Here is a 21,277-nt window from a genome sequence, read left to right on the forward strand (position 1 = left end):
AAATGTGTGGGGGGGGGGGGGTAGAAGGGGGTAGAAGCTGTTAAGGATCCTTTTGGTCCTAGACTTGGCGCTCCGGTACCGCTTGCCCTGCAGTAGTAGGGAGAACAGTCTATGACTAGGGTGACTGGAGTCTTTGACAATTTTTTGGCCTTGCCTCACTGAGAAAACCAGCTATATAGTTAATATATTTTCTAAAAGTATTCCTGGTTCATATTTAGTTATTTATCTAATCATTAATTGGAGTAGGAACACGAACAATAAAAACACTGACAGGTTGAATGAACAATCACATGCATTGTTCCATCACACTTCAGATTAGCACTAATTCCCAACATTTGTCCCTTTTTAAAATAAAAAGGGGAAAAGCTAAGATAAGGATGTGTGCAGCTATCCCTGTGTGTCATGGTTACGGTCTGATACTAGATGTTGATCAAATATGAACCTTTTATATGAATAATTGATTATCTGCTTGCTCATGAATGATGCAAAGATTATCTAAAGCATAATTTATTAATAGGGGTGTGTTTAATAGGGGCTGCTGTGAATAAAGTGAGGATTAATCTAGTGAGGAATATTAATGAACAGGAGGATATGACTGTAGAGGAAACAGAACCACAAAACACATCCTGTAAGAACACATGCACGCGCATTTATACACACACACACATCCTCAATCATATAGATGGAAATAGATTAAAAATATTAAACTTCCTAACATAGTCAATTCAATTAAAATCAAACAGATTAAATCAGTTCTTCATTATAAAATGTAATCACACACACAGCGCTAGACAACATCCCCCTGTGTTACTGTTACTGTCAGAGAGCTGTACTACAGAGAGAGAGAGAGAGAGAGAGAGAGAGAGAGAGAGAGAGAGAGAGAGAGAGAGAGAGAGAGAGAGGAGAGAGAGAGAGGGAGGGAGGGAGGGAGGAGAGAGAGAGAGAGAGAGAGAGAGAGAGAGAGAAAGAAAGAAAGAAAGAAAGAAAGAAAGAAAGAAAGAAAGAAAGAAAGAAAGAAAGAAAGAAAGAAAGAAAGAAAGAAAGAAAGAAAGAAAGAAAGAAAGAAAGAAAGAAAAAGGAGGGAGGGAGGGAGGAAGGGAGGAAGGGAGGGAAGGAAAGTGAGAAAGAAAGAGGGAGGGAAGAAGGAGATTTAAAGGTGTATTCAGATCAGTCGTGCAGTGGTCCCATCTGGCCATCCAGTCCTGGGTATTGAAGTCTCTAATTGAAAACTCCACCTCAGAGAGACTATCAACCAGAGAGGCCAGGGGACTCAGCCATACCCATCGCTCCTCTCAACACTCTGAGCCTTTTCTTTGTGCTCTGTTTTGATGTTGTCAATCCCTATCAGCCTTAGGCCTGACAGCCCAGCCATCCTGAGGCCTAGTCAGCCTAGAAGCTCATTCTGCTGGCAGGTGAATAATTAGACACAACAAATTGAGGCAGGATGACTTTAAAGCATGAAGGAGTCGTATGTGGGACCTGTACACTGTGTGTGAAAGCATTTCAAAAATAATACAGAAAGGTCTGGCAACTCATTTCAGCCTGCCAGGGCATATTAGGGCTGTGAGGGGTGAGGAGACAGGCTTGGGTGTGGGGAGGGAGGAGGGAGGGAGGAGGGAGGGAGGAGGGAGGGAGGGGTAAGATGGGAAGCCGCTTCTGTTTAATCAGTCATCAGGGCCCAGGGGACCACTGCACACCTTCATCTGATCCTTCATCTCCTCCTCCATCTCTCCTCCCTCTCTACCTTTCCTCCCTCCTCTATCTCCTTATCTCTCCCATCCTTAATTTTTACCTTCATCACAAGTGACACACACACACACACACATCAAACAGGCCCATCCGACAACCACACCGACAGTCTTCCTATCTTGACATGGTTCAGGGGTTTGTTGGTCCTGAATCTACTTCAATTATCTTCAACGTTCAGAACGTTCACCAGACAGAAAGATAAGGATTGTGGGATGTGAACCCTGACCTCCTGTCAGCAGCAGGTTACCACAGGGACAGCACACAGATTACTGTGTTCTTATCTACTGCAGGAATGTATACACACATCACACACAATACCTTTCCAAACACACACACTCCCACACTCCTCCCCATAGGGGCTTAGCTAACAGTACCAGAGGTCTAACATGTGAGTGATGTTTAGCTTGCTACTGTAAAACCATGAATGTTGCTCCTGACAACTAAACCTAGTGGATAAACTGTGGCATGCTGAGCCTGCTTGACTAACAACACACATTATAGTTCTGTCTTGAAGAATATATACTGGTCATCAACACATTAACTGCTTATTATTTTTATTATCACATACACCGGATAGGTGCAGTGAAATGTGTTGTTTTATAGGGTCAGCCATAGCAGTACCGCGCCCCCTGGAGTAAATTCGGGCAAGTAACCGAAAGGTCGCTGGTTCGAATCCTCTAACCGGCTAGGTGAAAATCTGTAGTTGTGCCTTTGAGCAAGGCACTAAACCCTAATTGCTCCTGTAAATCGCTCTGGATAAGAGCAGCTGCTAAATGACTAAAATGTAAATGTTAAGTGGCTTGCTCAAGGGCACATCGATAGATTTTTCACCTTGCTTGGGTATTCGAACCAGCGACCTTTCCGTTATTGGCCCAACGCTCTACCGCTAGGCTATCTGTCACCCCTAACACAACAGGTTCCTGTAGAGCTCAAGTTGTCAAACATGTATAAGACATGCATAACAGAGTGGCCTCCAGTACAAAGACTGGAAATGCATGGTTGTCTGTGTGTGTGTGTGTGTGTGTGTGTGTGTGTACCTGTCAAAGGAGTGGAACTGCATGGGCAGCATGGGGTGATAGGTCTCTCTCTGTACGGCAGGATCGGGGTAGGGGAGGGGCTCTGGTCCAGGCTCCCCACCCTCTACAGGCCCAGTCACTAGGCTCTTCAGGATCTCTCGGACGTTGATGTTTGATTGGCTGATGGAGGAGATGGATGAGGCAGTCCTTAGGACCTCCAGGCCAGGCGGCTCCAAGAGGGACTCTTGGCTATGCTTCCCCCCAGAGGAGAGGCTGCCGAGCAGGGAAGACATGACGTCAGCTCGCCCGGGTCCTGAAGGGTCCAGGTCTGCCCCGTTTAACACACTGGTCACCTGGGAGAGGGGGGGTTAGTTTAGTTATGTACTCTTGTACCTGTACTCTTCCTGGGTTTATGCACGAACACAAATTATAATACAACACAATCCAATCCAATAGAGTGAAAAAAGAGAACACAGTCTAGTATCTAGATGAGCAACCTGTTCCTCTCCAATGCCAGAGTCAGTGTGCGGCAGAGAGCCTCTCTGTATGTGGAGCTCCTCTACAGGGGTGGGGGGCTCCTTACTGTGGTCAGGGTACGCCAGGGGGGTCTCTGGAACACACACACACACACATACACAGTCAGGACACAAGGACACTGGGTGGGTTCACACACATTGGCCGCGTTCCAGAGCATCAAATATGTTATGCATTGTGGGTTAATTGTGACTGATCTACAAATAATAATGAGTAGTCATTTAAGATGCAAGGTGATTCGTAGATCAGCCAGTCGGGAGTTGCTGACTGCAATGCAATTAATGATATGACCCCCGGTCTGCCGAACGCATTACCGGGGGCAAACTACCCAGGACACCTACAGGAAGGCCAAAAAGATCATCAAGGACATCAACCACCCGAGCCACTGCCTGTTCACCCCGCTATCATCCAGAAGGCGAGGTCAGTACAGGTGCATCAAAGCTGGGACCGAGAGAATGAAAAACAGCTTCTATCTCAAGGCCATCAGACTGCTAAATAGCCATCACTAGCACATTAGAGGCTGCTGCTGCCTATTGAAATCACTGGCCACTTTAAGAAATGGAACACTAGTCACTTTAATAATGTTTACATATCTTGCATTACTCATCTCATATGTACAGTGGGGAAAAAAAGTATTTAGTCAGCCACCAATTGTGCAAGTTCTCCCACTTAAAAAGATGAGAGAGGCCTGTAATTTTCATCATAGGTACACTATGACAGACAAATTGAGATTTTTTTTTCGAGAAAATCACATTGTAGGATTTTTAATGAATTTATTTGCAAATTATGGTGGAAAATAAGTATTTGGTCACCTACAAACAAGCAAGATTTCTGGCTCTCACAGACCTGTAACTTCTTCTTTAAGAGGCTCCTCTGTCCTCCACTCGTTACCTGTATTAATGGCACCTGTTTGAACTTGTTATCAGTATAAAAGACACCTGTCCACAACCTCAAACAGTCACACTCCAAACTCCACTATGGCCAAGACCAAAGAGCTGTCAAAGGACACCAGAAACAAAATTGTAGACCTGCACCAGGCTGGGATGACTGAATCTGCAATAGGTAAGCAGCTTGGTTTGAAGAAATCAACTGTGGGAGCAATTATTAGGAAATGGAAGACATACAAGACCACTGATAATCTCCCTCGATCTGGGGCTCCACGCAAGATCTCACCCCGTGGGGTCAAAATGATCACAAGAACGGTGAGCAAAAATCCCAGAACCACACGGGGGGACCTAGTGAATGACCTGCAGAGAGCTGGGACCAAAGTAACAAAGCCTACCATCAGTAACACACTACGCCGCCAGGTACTCAAATCCTGCAGTGCCAGACGTGTCCCCCTGCTTAAGCCAGTACATGTCCAGGCCCGTCTGAAGTTTGCTAGAGTGCATTTGGATGATCCAGAAGAGGATTGGGAGAATGTCATATGGTCAGATGAAACCAAAATATAACTTTTTGGTAAAAACTCAACTCGTCGTGTTTGGAGGACAAAGAATGCTGAGTTGCATCCAAAGAACACCATACCTACTGTGAAGCATGGGGGTGGAAACATCATGCTTTGGGGCTGTTTTTCTGCAAAGGGACCAGGACGACTGATCCGTGTAAAGGAAAGAAGGAATGGGGCCATGTATCGTGAGATTTTGAGTGAAAACCTCCTTCCATCAGCAAGGGCATTGAAGATGAAACGTGGCTGGGTCTTTCAGCATGACAATGATCCCAAACACACCGCCAGGGCAACGAAGGAGTGGCTTCGTAAGAAGCATTTCAAGGTCCTGGAGTGGCCTAGCCAGTCTCCAGATCTCAACCCCATAGAACATCTTTGGAGGGAGTTGAAAGTCCGTGTTGCCCAGCGACAGCCCCAAAACATCACTGCTCTAGAGGAGATCTGCATGGAGGAATGGGCCAAAATACCAGCAACAGTGTGTGAAAACCTTGTGAAGACTTACAGAAAACGTTTGACCTGTGTCATTGCCAACAAAGGCTATATAAGAAAGTATTGAGAAACTTTTGTTATTGACCAAATACTTATTTTCCACCATAATTTGCAAATAAATTCATTAAAAATCCTACAATGTGATTTTCTGGATTTTTTTCCCACCGTTTTCTGTCATAGTTGACGTGTACCTATGATGACAATTACAGGCCTCTCTCATCTTTTTAAGTGGGAGAACTTGCACAATTGGTGGCTGACTAAATACTTTTTTCCCCCACTGTATACACTGTATTCTATAATATTCTACTGTATCTTAGTCCATGCCACTCTGTCATTGCTTGTCCATATATGTATATATTCTTAAATTCCATTCCTTACTTAGATTTGTGTGTATTGGGTATATTTTATGAAATAGTTAGATATTACTTTTTAGATATTACTGCACTGTCGGAGCTAGAAGCACAAGCATTTCGCTACACCCGCAATAACATCTGCTAAACACGTGTATGTGACAAATAACATTTGATTTGATTGATTTGATTTGATTTGACAAACAAGCCCATTCTCTCCCCATTCAACTTCCTCGTTCATCCTCTTCAGACTTCCATCCCAGACAGACAGACATCTGCCACGTGCCTGTTGGCTAGAAACTCTCTTCCTGGTGATATTATTTATGAGGGTGGCGAAGTGTCCTTCCCAGCAGCCTCTCTGATCCTATCCTCCTGGCTGATTGACTAGCTAATGCACAACAACAGACGTCTGGAAATAAAACTAGCCTCACAACGCCACAAACCCTCAGCATCTCTCTGTTTCTCTCTGTTTCTCTCAGTATCCCTCTGTTTCTCTCAGTATCCCTCTGGTTCTCACTGTTTCTCTCAGTATCCCTCTATTTCTCACTGTTTCTCTCTGTTTCTCTCAGCATTCCTCTGTTTCTCTCTCTGTTTCTCTCAGTATCCCTCTGTTTCTCTCCGTTTCTCTCAGTATCCCTCTGTTTCTCTCAGCATCCCTCTGTTTCTCTCAGCATCCCTTTGTTTCTCTCTGTTTCTCTAAGTATCCCTTGTTTCTCTCTGTTTCTCTCAGTATCCCTCTGTTTCTCTCTGTTTCTCTCAGTATCCCTCTGTTTCTCTCTGTTTCTCTCAGCATCCCTCTGTTTCTCTCTGTTTCACTCAGTATCCCTCTGTTTCTCTCAGCATTCCTCTGTTTCTCTCTGTTTCTCTCTGTTTCTCTCAGTATCCCTCTGTTTCTCTCAGTATCCCTCTGTTTCTCTCTGTTTCTCTCAGTATCCCTCTGTTTATCTCTGTTTCTCTCAGTATCCCTCTGTTTCTCTCTGTTTCTCTCAGTATCCCTCTGTTTCTCTCTGTTTCTCTCAGTATCCCTCTGTTTCTCTCCGTTTCTCTCTTTTTCTCTCAGCATCCCCCTGTTTCTCTCAGTATCCCTCTGTTTCTCTCTGTTTCTCTCAGTATCCCTCTGTTTCTCTCTGTTTCTCTCAGTATCCCTCTGTTTCTCTCAGTATCCCTCTGTTTCTCTCTGTTTCTCTCAGTATCCCTCTGTTTCTCTCCGTTTCTCTCTTTTTCTCTCAGCATCCCTCTGTTTCTCTCAGTATCCCTCTGTTTCTCTCTGTTTCTCTCAGCATCCCTCTGTTTCTCCCTGTTTCTCTCAGTATCCCTCTGTTTCTCTCTATTTCTCTCAGCATCCCTCTGTTTCTCTCTGTTTCTCTCAGTATCCCTCTGTTTCTCTCTGTTTCTCTCAGCATCCCTCTGTTTCTCTCTGGTTCTCTCTGTTTCTCTCAGCATTCCTCTGTTTCTCTCTCTTTCTCTCTGTTTCTCTCTCTCTCTCTCTGTTTTTCTCAGCATCCCTCTGTTTCTCTCTGTTTCTCTCTCTCTCTCTCTGTTTCTCTCAGCATTCCTCTGTTTCTCTCTCTTTCTCTCGGTTTCTCTCTGTTTCTCTCAGCATTCCTCTGTTTCTCTCTCTTTCTCTGTTTCTCTCTGTTTTTCTCAGCATCCCTCTGTTTCTCTCTGTTTCTCTCTGTTTCTCTCAGTATCCCTCTGTTTGTCTCTGTATCCTTCTGTTTCTCCCTGTTTCTCTCAGCATCCCTCTGTTTCCCCCTGTTTCTCTCTGTTTATCTCAGTATCCCTCTGTTTCTCTCTGTTTCTCTCAGCATCCCTCTGTTTCTCTCAGCATCCCTCTGTTTCTCTCTGTTTCTCTCAGCATCCCTCTGTTTCTCTTGTTTCTCTCTGTTTCTCTCAGCATCCCTCTGTTTCTCTCTGTTTCTCTCAGTATCCCTCTGTTTCTCTCTGTATCCCTCTGTTTCTCTCTGTTTCTCTCAGCATCCCTCTGTTTCCCCCTGTTTCTCTCTGTTTCTCTCAGCATCCCTCTGTTTCTCTCAGCATCCCTCTGTTTCTCTCTGTTTCTCTCAGCATCCCTCTGTTTCTCTTGTTTCTCTCTGTTTCTCTCAGCATCCCTCTGTTTCTCTTGTTTCCCTCTGTTTCTCTCAGCATCCCTCTGTTTCTCTTGTTTCTCTCTGTTTCTCTCTATCTCTCTATATCTCTGTCGATCTCTCCCAGTGTGTGTTCAATGGGATGTTACTGTTCATACCACAGAGACCAGGGCTGCCTGTACAACTTTCATACACCCACCCCACCCCGCTCCCACCTTCCCATCCCGCTGAGAGGATGGGTTATGGGAGGGGTTAGAGGCGGGGTAGGGGAGAGAGTAGGGGAGGAAGTTGGATATCAGAAGTAAGCACCTGTGCTGGTAGGTGAGTTGATCTCGTGGCGAATGCTGCATGCTGATTGGCTGATCATCCTGTTGGTCTCTCTCTGGGGTTCCAGGATGTCCCGGTACTTTGACACCATGAGGACAGAGATGAAGTATACCACCGCTAGGGCCAGGAACTGGGCCTGCTTACTGTCATCCTGGAGGGGACACATATACATGTTACACAAACACACTCACACAAACATGTTACACATGCACCAGCACACACACACACAGTCATACTCACCACATCCCGGAACACGACAGCTCTCAGACGGTTGATGTCGACGTCCTGTAGAAGTCTGTCAGGGTCCTGGATGGATGGGAGAAATGCTACTGAAAATGTTTTGGGGTGTAGGAGATCTAAAGTGAGGAGACTAAGGGAGTCTGACATCTTAGTGGCCGTGTAACAATATTTTTACATAGCCATTAGCGTAGCATCCATATTACATTGCGTGTCACACTTAATGAACTCCCACACACCCCCCACTTATAGTTCCTATATTTCCGGTGTATCAGCCACCCATCCACAGTACCATTATTACCAACTTGATATGTATTTTTAAATGATGAGGTTAGGTGAGGACATACCTTGTTGGCAGATGCTGTACCATACATGTTGTCCTGGCTCTTACTGTTGGTCCCTCTGTCCCTCTGTCTCTGTCTAACATCCAGACAGTTCCTCACTGCTACACAACACACTGGCAGGACAGACAGACAGACAGGGTATCAGAAGCTGCATCTTGAAACTCATTAATGATATGATCACTGTTAGTTCCAAGCTGCCAGGCCAGAGTCATGGTGAAATCAACAGCCAGACAAATTTCACACTACAGATGATGATGAGAGAGTGTGTGTGTGTAAAATTCTCCCTCGTGGGGACATTTCCCAGGTCCCCATGAGGACAAAGGCTATTTTAGGCTTAGGGGTTAAGTTTAGGACTTAGGGTTAGGGGTTAAGGATAGGGTTAGGGTTAAGGTTTAGGGAAAATAGGATTTTGAATGGAAATAAATGTTAGGTCCCCACAAGGATAGCAAAACATATGCTGTGTGTGTGTGTGTGTGTGTGTGTGTGTGTGTGTGTGTGTGTGTGTGTGTGTGTGTGTGTGTGTGTGTGTGTGTGTGTGTGTGTGTGTGTGTGTGTGTGTGTGTGTGTGTGTGTTTATGTGTGTGGACTTGTTCTGAGTTACTTCAGAGCTAGCTTCAAAAGTCTGGCCTTTACACAGACAAGCTACCTGACTGAAGTACCAACCACTGCAGCAGACACACATAATTTATCAAAATCATGATTTTACTATCTAATAGCAGTGCATTTAGAAAATTAATTAGCTAGGTTAACCACATCAAGGGATTTCATGGATTCCTAGAATTACTGAAATTATTGTGAAATGATTTTGCCATGCCATTTCCTGATCTCATTCATCATCTAATATGACAGTTAATGTCTGTGACAAGCGCGTGCACACACACACACACGCGCACGCACGCACACATACACACACTCTTACCCAGTCGTAGACACTGTCTCATCAGGCCTCCAGAGGACATGTTCTTCTCTGCCTCTATCTCAGAGAAGTTGAGTGAGCTTGCGAACACCAGAACGTCCACCATGGCCATGAGACGGGACAGGAAGGACACAGCCGTCTCTGAAGACATGCCCTGGGCCGCCTCGATGTTCTCCAACTCAGCCTGCTCACAACACAGGGGGTCAGGGGACAGGGGAGGGGGAGGAGGGTGAAGAGGGGACAGGGAAGGGGGAGGAGGGTGAAGGGTGAAGGGGGACAGAGGAGGGGGAGGAGGGTGAAGGGGGGACAGGGGAGGGGGAGGCGGGTGAAGAAGGAACAGGGGACAGGGGAGGGGGAGGAGGAGAAGGGTGAAGAGGGGACAGGGGAGGGGGAGGAGGAGAAGGGTGAAGAGGGGACAGAGGAGGAGGAGGTGGGGTGAAGAGGGGACAGGGGACGGGGGAGGGGGAGGTGGGGTGAAGAGGGGACAGGGGACGGGAGGGGGAGGTGGGGTGAAGAGGGGACAGGGGACGGGAGGGGGAGGTGGGGTGAAGAGGGGACAGGGGAGGGGGAGGAGGAGGTGGGGTGAAGAGGGGACAGGGGACGGGAGGGGGAGGTGGGGTGAAGAGGGGACAGGGGACGGGAGGGGGAGGTGGGGTGAAGAGGGGACAGGGGACGGGAGGGGGAGGTGGGGTGAAGAGGGGACAGGGGACGGGAGGGGGAGGTGGGTTGAAGAGGGGACAGGGGAGGGGGAGGAGGAGGTGGGGTGAAGAGGGGAGGGGGAGGAGGAGGTGGGGTGAAGAGGGGAGGGGGAGGGGGAGGAGGAGGTGGGGTGAAGAGGGGAGGGGGAGGGGAGGAGGAGGTGGGGTGTAGAGGGGACAGTCATATACACTCAAGAAACTGAAATGGAAATGGTTCCATTGTATCTGAGAGAATAAACGTTAAGAAAGGGAAAAAAAACTTCAGCATATGCACTAACCTTGGTACTCTGGCCATGCACACAAACATACAGAAAAACAACAACAACAGACGATTCAAATCAACAGATACAATCAGCAGTAAAATCACATATAATCCTTAACACACATAAACAAAACACACAGAGAAAACAATCACCAACTTAAACTGACAAAGTAAAATCCTCATTAGCTAAATATATAGCAGAAGGAAGCTGAGCAAATGAAAACGGCTACAATCGATAAAGACAATCAACAAGTCCTATTTTCTAGAGGTTGATCATTAATTAAGAATTAAACATGCAGCTCTATCCAGCCACCACTAGATGGTGGTGTGTCACCACAGAGACTGACTAACTGACAGAAGGAGAGGAGGCAGAGAGGCTGACTGAATGAATTACAGAAGGAGAGGTAGTAGAAAGAAGGACTTAATGACATACAGAAGGAGAGGTAGTAGAAAGACTGAATGACATACAGAAGGAGAGGTAGTAGAAAGATTGAATGAATGACTTACAGAAGGAGAGGTAGTAGAAAGACTGACTGAATGACATACAGAAGGATAAGTAGTAGAAAGACTGAATGACTTATAGAAGGATAGGTAGTAGAAAGACTGACTTAATGACATACAGAAGAAGAGGTAGTAGAAAGACTGACTGAATGAAATACAGAAGGAGAGGTAGTAGAAAGATTGACTGAATGACTTACAGAAGGAGAGGTAGTAGAAAAAGACTGACTGAATGACTTACAGAAGAAGAGGTAATAGAAAGACTGACTGAATGACATACAGAAAGAGAGGTAGTAGAAAGACTGAATGACTTACAGAAGGAGAGGTAATAGAAAGATTGACTGAATGACGTACAGAAGGAGAGGCAGGAGAAAGACTGACTAAATGACTTACAGAAGGAGAGGTAGTAGAAATACCAACTGAATGACTAACAGAAGGAAAGGTAATAGAAAGACTGATTGAATGACATACAGAAGGAGCGGTAGTAGAAAGACTGAATGACATACAGAAGGAGAGGTAATAGAAATATTGACTGAATGACATACAGAAGGAGAGGTAGTAGAAAGATTGACTAAATGACTTATATAAGGAGAGGTAGTAGAAAGACTGAATGACTTACAGAAGGAGAGGTAATAGAAAGACCGACTGAATGACTAACAGAAGGAAAGGTAATAGAAAGACTGATTGAATGACATACAGAAGGAGAGGTAGTAGAAAGACTGAATAACACACAGAAGGAGAGTTAATAGAAAGACTGACTGAATGACATACAGAAGGAGAGGTAGTAGAAAGACTGAATAACACACAGAAGGAGAGTTAATAGAAAGACTGACTGAATGACATACAGAAGGAGAGGTAGTAGAAAGACTGAATGACATACAGAAGGAGAGGTAATAGAAAGACTGACTGAATGACATACAGAAGGAGAGGTAGTAGAAAGACTGAATAACACACAGAAGGAGAGTTAATAGAAAGACTGACTGAATGACATACAGAAGGAGAGGTAGTAGAAAGACTGAATGACATACAGAAGGAGAGGTAGTAGAATGACTGAATGACTTACAGAAGGAGAGGTAGTAGAAAGACTGAATGACTTACAGAAGGAGAGCTAATAGAAAGACTGACTGAATGACATACAGAAGGAGATGTAATAGAAAGACTGTCAAAATGACATACAGAAGGAGAGGTAGTAGAAAGAAGGACTTAATGACATACAGAAGGAGAGGTAGTAAAAAGACTGAATGACATACAGGAGAGGTAGTAGAAAGATTGAATGAATGACTTACAGAAGGAGAGGTAGTAGAAAGACTGACTGAATGACATACAGAAGGATAAGTAGTAGAAAGACTGAATGACTTATAGAAGGATAGGTAGTAGAAAGACTGACTTAATGACATACAGAAGAAGAGGTAGTAGAAAGACTGACTGAATGACATACAGAAGGAGAGGTAGTAGAAAGATTGACTGAATGACATACAGAAGGAGAGGTAGTAGAAAGATTGACTGAATGACATACAGAAGGAGAGGTAGTAGAAAGATTGACTGAATGACTTACAGAAGAAGAGGTAATAGAAAGACTGACTGAATGACATACAGAAAGAGAGGTAGGAGAAAGACTGAATGACTTACAGAAGGAGAGGTAGTAGAAAGACTGAATGACTTACAGAAGGAGAGGTAATAGAAAGATTGACTGAATGACGTACAGAAGGAGAGGTAGGAGAAAGACTGACTAAATGACTTACAGAAGGAGAGGTAGTAGAAATACCAACTGATGACTAACAGAAGGAAAGGTAATAGAAAGACTGATTGAATGACATACAGAAGGAGCGGTAGTAGAAAAAATGAATAACACACAGAAGGAGAGTTAATAGAAAGACTGACTGAATGACATACAGAAGGAGAGGTAGTAGAAAGACTGAATGACATACAGAAGGAGAGGTAGTAGAAAGATTGACTAAATGACTTATATAAGGAGAGGTAGTAGAAAGACTGAATGACTTACAGAAGGAGAGGTAATAGAAAGACTGAATGACTTACAGAAGGAGAGGTAGTAGAAAGACCGACTGAATGACTAACAGAAGGAAAGGTAATAGAAAGACTGATTGCATGACATACAGAAGGAGAGGTAGTAGAAAGACTGAATAACACACAGAAGGAGAGTTAATAGAAAGACTGACTGAATGACATACAGAAGGAGAGGTAGTATAAAGACTGAATGACATACAGAAGGAGAGGTAATAGAAAGACTGACTGAATGACTTACAGAAGGAGAGGTAGTAGAAAGACTGAATGACTTACAGAAGGAGAGCTAATAGAAAGACTGACTGAATGACATACAGAAGGAGATGTAATAGAAAGACTGTCAAAATGACATACAGAAGGAGAGGTAGTAGAAAGACTGACTGAATTACTTACAGAAGGAGAGGTAGTAGAATGACTGAATGACTTACAGAAGGAGAGCTAATAGAAAGACTGACTGAATGACATACAGAAGGAGAGGTAGTAGAAAGACTGATTGAATGACATACAGAAGGAGAGGTAGTAGAAAGAAGGACTGAATGACATACGGAAGGAGAGGTAATAGAAAAACTGACTGAATGACATACAGAAGGAGAGGTAGTAGAACGACTGAATGACTTACAGAAGGAGAGGTAAAAGAAAGACTGAATGATATACAGAAAGAGAGGTCGTAGAAAGACTGACTGAATGACATACAGAAGGAGAGGTAGTAGAAAGACAATGACATACAGAAGGAGAGGTAGTAGAAAGACTGAATGACATACAGAAGTAGAGATAGTAGAAAGACAATGACATACAACAGGAGAGGTAGTAGAAAGACTGAATGACATACAGAAGTAGAGGTAATAGAAAGACTGACTGAATGACATACCGAAGGAGAGGTAGTAGAAAGATTGACTGAATGACTTACAGAAGGAGAGGTATTAGAAAAAGACTGACTGAATGACTTACAGAAGAAGAGGTAGTAGAAAGACTGAATGACTTACAGAAGGAGAGGTAATAGAAAGACTGACTGAATGACATACCGAAGGAGAGGTAGTAGAAATACTGACTGAATGACTTACAGAAGGAGAGGTAGTAGAAAGACTGACTGAATGACATACAGAAGGAGAGGTAGTAGAAAGACTGAATGACATACAGAAGGAGAGGTAATAGAAAGACTGACTGAATGACATACAAAAGGAGAGGTAGTAGAAAGACTGAATGACTTACAGAAGGAGAGGTAATAGAAAGACTGACTGAATGACATACAGAAGGAGAGGTAGTAGAATGACTGAATGACTTAGAGAAGGAGAGGTAATAGAAAGACTGACTGAATGACATACAGGAGAGGTAGCAGAAAGACTGAATGACATACAGAAGGAGAGGTAATAGAAAGACTGACTGAATGACTTACAGAAGGAGAGGTAATAGAAAGAAAGACTGAATGACATACAGAAGGAGAGGTAATAGAAAGAAAGACTGAATGACATACAGAAGGAGAGGTAGTAGAAAGACTGAATGACATACAGAAGGAGAGCTAATAGAAAGACTGACTGAATGACATACAGAAGGAGATGTAATAGAAAGACTGTCAAAATGACATACAGAAGGAGAGGTAGTAGAAAGACTGACTGAATTACTTACAGAAGGAGAGGTAGTAGAATGACTGAATGACTTACAGAAGGAGAGCTAATAGAAAGACTGACTGAATGACATACAGAAGGAGAGGTAGTAGAAAAAGACTGACTGAATGACTTACATAAGGAGAGGTAGTAGAAAGAGTGAATAACATACAGAAGGAGAGGTAATAGAAAGACTGACTGAATGACATACCGAAGGAGAGGTAGTAGAAATATTGACTGAATGACTTACATAAGGAGAGGTAGTAGAAATACTGAATAACTTACAGAAGGAGAGGTAGTAGAAAGACTGACTGAATGACATACAGAAGGAGAGGTAGTAGAAAAAGACTGACTGAATGACTTACATAAGGAGAGGTAGTAGAAAGAGTGAATAACATACAGAAGGAGAGGTAATAGAAAGACTGACTGAATGACATACCGAAGGAGAGGTAGTAGAAATATTGACTGAATTACTTACATAAGGAGAGGTAGTAGAAAGACTGAATAACACACAGAAGGAGAGTTAATAGAAAGACTGACTGAATGACATACAGAAGGAGAGGTAGTAGAAAGACTGAATGACATACAGAAGGAGAGGTAATAGAAAGACTGACTGAATGACTTACAGAAGGAGAGGTAGTAGAAAGACTGAATGACTTACAGAAGGAGAGCTAATAGAAAGACTGACTGAATGACATACAGAAGGAGAGGTAGTAGAAATATTGACTGAATGACATACAGAAGGACAGGTAGTAGAAAGACTGAATGACTTACAGAAGGAGAGGTAGTAGAAAGACTGACTGAATGACATACAGAAGGAGAGGTAGTAGAAAAAGACTGACTGAATGACTTACATAAGGAGAGGTAGTAGAAAGAGTGAATAACATACAGAAGGAGAGGTAATAGAAAGACTGACTGAATGACATACCGAAGGAGAGGTAGTAGAAAGACTGAATGACATACAGAAGGAGAGGTAATAGAAAGACTGACTGAATGACTTACAGAAGGAGAGGTAGTAGAAAGACTGAATGACTTACAGAAGGAGAGCTAATAGAAAGACTGACTGAATGACATACAGAAGGAGATGTAATAGAAAGACTGTCAAAATGACATACAGAAGGAGAGGTAGTAGAAAGACTGACTGAATTACTTACAGAAGGAGAGGTAGTAGAATGACTGAATGACTTACAGAAGGAGAGCTAATAGAAAGACTGACTGAATGACATACAGAAGGAGAGGTAGTAAAAAGACAGATTGAATGACATACAGAAGGAGAGGTAGTAGAAAGAAGGACTGAATGACATACGGAAGGAGAGGTAATAGAAAAACTGACTGAATGACATACAGAAGGAGAGGTAGTAGAACGACTGAATGACTTACAGAAGGAGAGGTAAAAGAAAGACTGAATGATATACAGAAAGAGAGGTCGTAGAAAGACTGACTGAATGACATACAGAAGGAGAGGTAGTAGAAAGACAATGACATACAGAAGGAGAGGTAGTAGAAAGACTGAATGACATACAGAAGTAGAGATAGTAGAAAGACAATGACATACAGCAGGAGAGGTAGTAGAAAGACTGAATGACATACAGAAGTAGAGGTAATAGAAAGACTGACTGAATGATATACCGAAGGAGAGGTAGTAGAAAGATTGACTGAATGACTTACAGAAGGAGAGGTATTAGAAAAAAGACTGACTGAATGACTTACAGAAGAAGAGGTAGTAGAAAGACTGAATGACTTACAGAAGGAGAGGTAATAGAAAGACTGACTGAATGACATACCGAAGGAGAGGTAGTAGAAATACTGACTGAATGACTTACAGAAGGAGAGGTAGTAGAAAGACTGACTGAATGACATACAGAAGGAGAGGTAGTAGAAAGACTGAATGACATACAGAAGGAGAGGTAATAGAAAGACTGACTGAATGACATACAGAAGGAGAGGTAGTAGAAAGACTGAATGACTTACAGAAGGAGAGGTAATAGAAAGACTGACTGAATGACATACAGAAGGAGAGGTAGTAGAATGACTGAATGACTTAGAGAAGGAGAGGTAATAGAAAGACTGACTGAATGACATACAGGAGAGGTAGCAGAAAGACTGAATGACATACAGAAGGAGAGGTAATAGAAAGACTGACTGAATGACTTACAGAAGGAGAGGTAATAGAAAGAAAGACTGAATGACATACAGAAGGAGAGGTAATAGAAAGAAAGACTGAATGACATACAGAAGGAGAGGTAGTAGAAAGACTGAATGACATACAGAAGGAGAGGTAATAGAAAGACTGACTGAATGACATACAGAAGGACAGGTAGTAGAAAGACTGAATGACTTACAGAAGGAGAGGTAGTAGAAAGACTGACTGAATGACATACAGAAGGAGAGGTAGTAGAAAAAGACTGACTGAATGACTTACATAAGGAGAGGTAGTAGAAAGAGTGAATAACATACAGAAGGAGAGGTAATAGAAAGACTGACTGAATGACATACCGAAGGAGAGGTAGTAGAAATATTGACTGAATGACTTACAGAAGGAGAGGTAGTAGAAAGACTGAATGACATACAGAAGGAGAGGTAATAGAAAGACTGACTGAATGACATACAGAAGGAGAGGTAGTAGAATGACTGAATGACTTAGAGAAGGAGAGGTAATAGAAAGACTGACTGAATGACATACAGAAGGAGAGGTAGCAGAAAGACTGAATGACATACAGAAGGAGAGGTAATAGAAAGACTGACTGAATGACTTACAGAAGGAGAGGTAGTAGAAAGACTGACTGAATGACATACAGAAGGAGAGGTAGTAGAATGACTGAATGACTTACAGAAGGAGAGGTAATAGAAAGACTGACTGAATGACTTACAGAAGGAGAGGTAGTAGAAAGGCTGACTGAATGACTTACAGAAGGACAGGTAGTAGAAAGACTGACTGAATGACTTACATAAGGAGAGGTAGTAGAAAGACTGAATGACATACAGAAGGAGAGGTAATAGAAAGACTGACTGAATGACTTACAGAAGGAGAGGTAGTAGAAAGACCGACTGAATGACTTACAGAAGGAAAGGTAATAGAAAGACTGATTTAATGACATACAGAAGGAGAGGTAGTAGAAAGACTGAATAACTTACAGAAGGAGAGGTAATAGAAATACTGACTGAATGACTTACAGAAGGAGAGGTAGTAGAAAGGCTGACTGAATGACTTACAGAAGGACAGGTAGTAGAAAGACTGACTGAATGACTTACAGAAGGAGAGGTAGTAGAAAGACTGACTGAATGACTTACAGAAGGAGAGGTAGTAGAAAGACTGACTGAATGACTTACAGAAGGAGAGGTAGTAGAAAGACTGAATGACTTACAGAAGGAGAGGTAATAGAAAGACTGAATGAATGACTTACAGAAGGAGAGGTGGCAGCGGAGAGCAGAGGAAGGATCCCTCCACAGGCAATGATGATGTTGTCTACCATCTGAGAGAGGAGGTGGATGGTGTTGTGGACAAATATGATGTTCTCATTGCTGTTGACAAAGTCCATGACGGATTTGGATGAATGGCTGCAGGGAGGCAGAGAGAGAGGGAGAGAACTGGATTAAAGATAATTTGATCAGGATGCAGTAGCATTTCACACAATGTTAAGCATAGGTCAGGTCTTAGGTCAGGTCAGGGATCCGTGGTGAATAATCATCCACAGTAAGGCTAGTTAGAAACACTGGCTGCAGGATATACTGTAACTCTTGTTTTACTGTCAATGACTGTGATATGTGGTTGTCTTACCTAACTTAGTTGAAAGCACTGACTGTAAGTCACTGTGGATAGGAGTGTCTGCTAAATGACCAAAACGTAATATTCTACTGCATGTCCTACGTGGTAGCCCTAAGTGGTCAAAAATAGTGCACTACAGAGAAGCAATGGGCTTTGATACAAAGTAGTGCACTACATAGGGACTAGGGTGTGATTAGGGATATGTCCTCAGTGTCTCTGTCCCCTCACCTCCTCCAGACGTGGACGTCTGTCTCCAGGGCAAACAGCAGGTCGGTGAGGAGGCGCTGGTGCATGGGCGACCATTTGAACTCTGGGATGCGGAACATGGTGGTGCGAGGGCCAGGGCTGAACTGGCGACGCTGCTCCTCGGTCATGGGCATCCCTCTGAAGCCCAGGTCCACACGCAGGTCACGCTCTAACTGGGCTGCCGTACGACCATGGAGGGACTGACACACACACACACACACAGACACACACAAACACACAATACTGTAATAAAGTGTATAAAGCAGAGTGCATACATTAAACAGGAATTATTACATAACAGGAGAGAAGAGACACTATTAATAGTCCTTTAGTCCTCCCTCTCCTCCTCCCCCTCCTGGGAAGTGGGAGACAGGAGGAAGAGAGGACAAGAGGGAGGGAGTTTTTTTTTGTAACTTGACTAACCTGTGTAGTAGTAGTGGTCTGTATCTTCTTAACCTCCTTGTCCTTTCCGTCGTCTGACCTCTCTGTGTCTGAGGTGTTGCTGACTGCATCCGCCCCACTACCTTTCCCACCAGCCGAGGGCTCGCCACCCTCCGACACCCCAGACCCTCCAGCACTAGCTCCAGCCCCCGCATCTGTGAACTCTGACCCCTTAGAGCAGGCCTCTTCCCTGGGCATTGAGGTGACGTCACCCAGGGTGGTCTGGAGCTTGAACCGCTCCTCCTCCAGGATGCTGCTGATCGGACCACCAGGACTGACCGTGCCGACCATGCCGACAATCCCCAGATCAGAGCTGCCCGTCATGTGAGCCAGCATGCCCAGGTCATGGCTTTGGCCCGGGGGGACTGGGGGCTCGGGGTCGGGGTTAGAACCAGGACTTGGCAGGACCAGGGGCTCCTCCTGTTGTGTTCAGTTCAGTTTAGTTAACTTGCACATAAGAAAACACAAGCAGAAGAAAAGAAAGATGAACTAACCTGGCCAAACAGGAAGCTGCTGTTGCTAGGGAGACTGTCCTTGTCGTCGTCAGCAAGGGTGATGAGGGGACCGGTGTTGTGGTTGTCGTGGGCTACGCCGACGGTTGCGTTGGGGACCTTTACTCCGCTGGCGGCGCTGCTGCTCAGCTTCTCTACAGCAGCACAGTACACGTTGTCCAATAGGGAGTCCACCTGGACCAACGCCCCGCCCCTGTCCTCAGAGACAACACCCCCAGCCACACCCACTGTCACGCCCAGCGTCTCTGGAGACAGGTCCAGGTCATCCAGCTTCACCTCCGTTGCTTCCACCTGGGGAGAGGGAGGGATTGATTGATTAGCTGATTGATTGATTGATTGTATAACTGACTGAATGACTGATTGATTTTAAGAGTCTACTTGCAAGAACTGTGATATGTGGTGTTTTTTTCCAACTAAACTTAGTTGAATGCACTGACTGGAAGTTGCTCTGGATAAGAGTATCTGCTAAATTAATCAGTTGTAAAAACTATGAAAACAGTTGGAGACACCATACCATACCTTCTCAGCCTTGATGTCCACCAGCAGGTCATGAACCTCCACTCTGACCCCTGACCCCGTCCTCTCTGTCCCCCCGAGCCCCCCCTCCTCCCCTGTCTTCCCATCTGACAGTATATTCCTGGGGTGGCCGGGGGTCTCGGGGTAGTCGGCCTCGCTCTCCGGGGTCTGTGTCTGGGAGTGGTCGTCTACCTCTCTGATCTCCATGTTTCCCTGGATGCCCCCGGCCTGGAGGTCCTGCAGGCCTGAGATGGTGCTGACCAGACCCTTCCTCCCCTTCTTAATGTTCTCCTCCTCTTGACGCTGGTAGTCCTCATACATCTTAGCCAGGTACTCCTTATGGGCCTCGTACGTTACCTACAGCATAGGACAGACATTATCAATAATCAATCCTCTACAATTAATAATCTATAACTAATAATCAAGCTCATCTTAGCCAGGTACTCCATATGTGCCTCGTATAGGTTACCATATAGAGGGAGAGACATGATCAATAACTAATAATCTGTAGTCTATCATGCATAACTACTCGTCATGCAAGGTGTTGTTGGTGCAGTGTCCCTCAACAGCAGAGGGCAGTGTTTTCCCTATTTTATTGTAGCGCTGCCTGGTGGCACCGCTGATGATCTACGTCCCAAATGGTGCCCTATTACCTACATAGTGCACTAGGACCCTGGTCAAAAGTAGTGCACTATATAGGGAATAGGGTGCCATTTGGGACGCAATTAGCCACTGATGATTACCTTGGAGTGAGCAATGGAGAGTGTATCCACCCAGACCCTCCAACCTCCCCACTCATACTTGATGGCATGGTAGAGCAGGATCCTGAAGATGTTATAGACCATCTCCATCATCTTCTGTTCCTCTGGGTTTTTAGGGTTGATATACCCCAGACTGAACATCCAGTCCTGCCATACTGAACACTGCAACAGACACCTAGAACACATACAGTATACAGTGAATAATATATACTATTACAACTATTATCAATAAGGTTCTCACTACTAGAGCAAACACCAGGAGAGACCATCGCTACATAGTCAGTAGTCTAAGTTAAAGTAGGTCTGTAGGCCAACATCATATTCTCAAGTACACCCTCTGATCATTACTCGGTTCTAATGTGACTTGATCACCAGCCACTCTATCAGTGAAACAGTCACAATTAATGATGATTACCTAGTATTATGTTAATTAGTTAAATGATCTGATGCTTTGTTATATA

General features: G+C 44.1%; 1 protein-coding gene across 1 annotated transcript in view; it reads right to left on the reverse strand.

Annotated features, from left to right (window-relative positions):
- LOC311106151 (neurobeachin-like) overlaps positions 1–21,277 on the reverse strand; it is a gene marked incomplete at both ends in the record, with an annotated part of 290,049 nt that overhangs the window by 163,659 nt on the left and 105,113 nt on the right. Inside the window, 12 exons of the mRNA XM_084148480.1 lie at positions 2,787–3,118; positions 3,263–3,375; positions 7,979–8,147; positions 8,237–8,302; positions 8,581–8,690; positions 9,497–9,677; positions 17,979–18,132; positions 18,569–18,786; positions 19,010–19,447; positions 19,522–19,830; positions 20,059–20,412; positions 20,799–20,991. Coding sequence (XP_084004606.1) covers positions 2,787–3,118; positions 3,263–3,375; positions 7,979–8,147; positions 8,237–8,302; positions 8,581–8,690; positions 9,497–9,677; positions 17,979–18,132; positions 18,569–18,786; positions 19,010–19,447; positions 19,522–19,830; positions 20,059–20,412; positions 20,799–20,991 — 2,637 coding nt within the window. The remainder of the gene's footprint in view (positions 1–2,786; positions 3,119–3,262; positions 3,376–7,978; positions 8,148–8,236; positions 8,303–8,580; positions 8,691–9,496; positions 9,678–17,978; positions 18,133–18,568; positions 18,787–19,009; positions 19,448–19,521; positions 19,831–20,058; positions 20,413–20,798; positions 20,992–21,277) is intronic.

Source organism: Coregonus lavaretus, assembly GCF_964263955.1.
Source record: "Coregonus lavaretus genome assembly, chromosome: 30".
NCBI classification, from domain to species: domain Eukaryota; kingdom Metazoa; phylum Chordata; class Actinopteri; order Salmoniformes; family Salmonidae; genus Coregonus; species Coregonus lavaretus.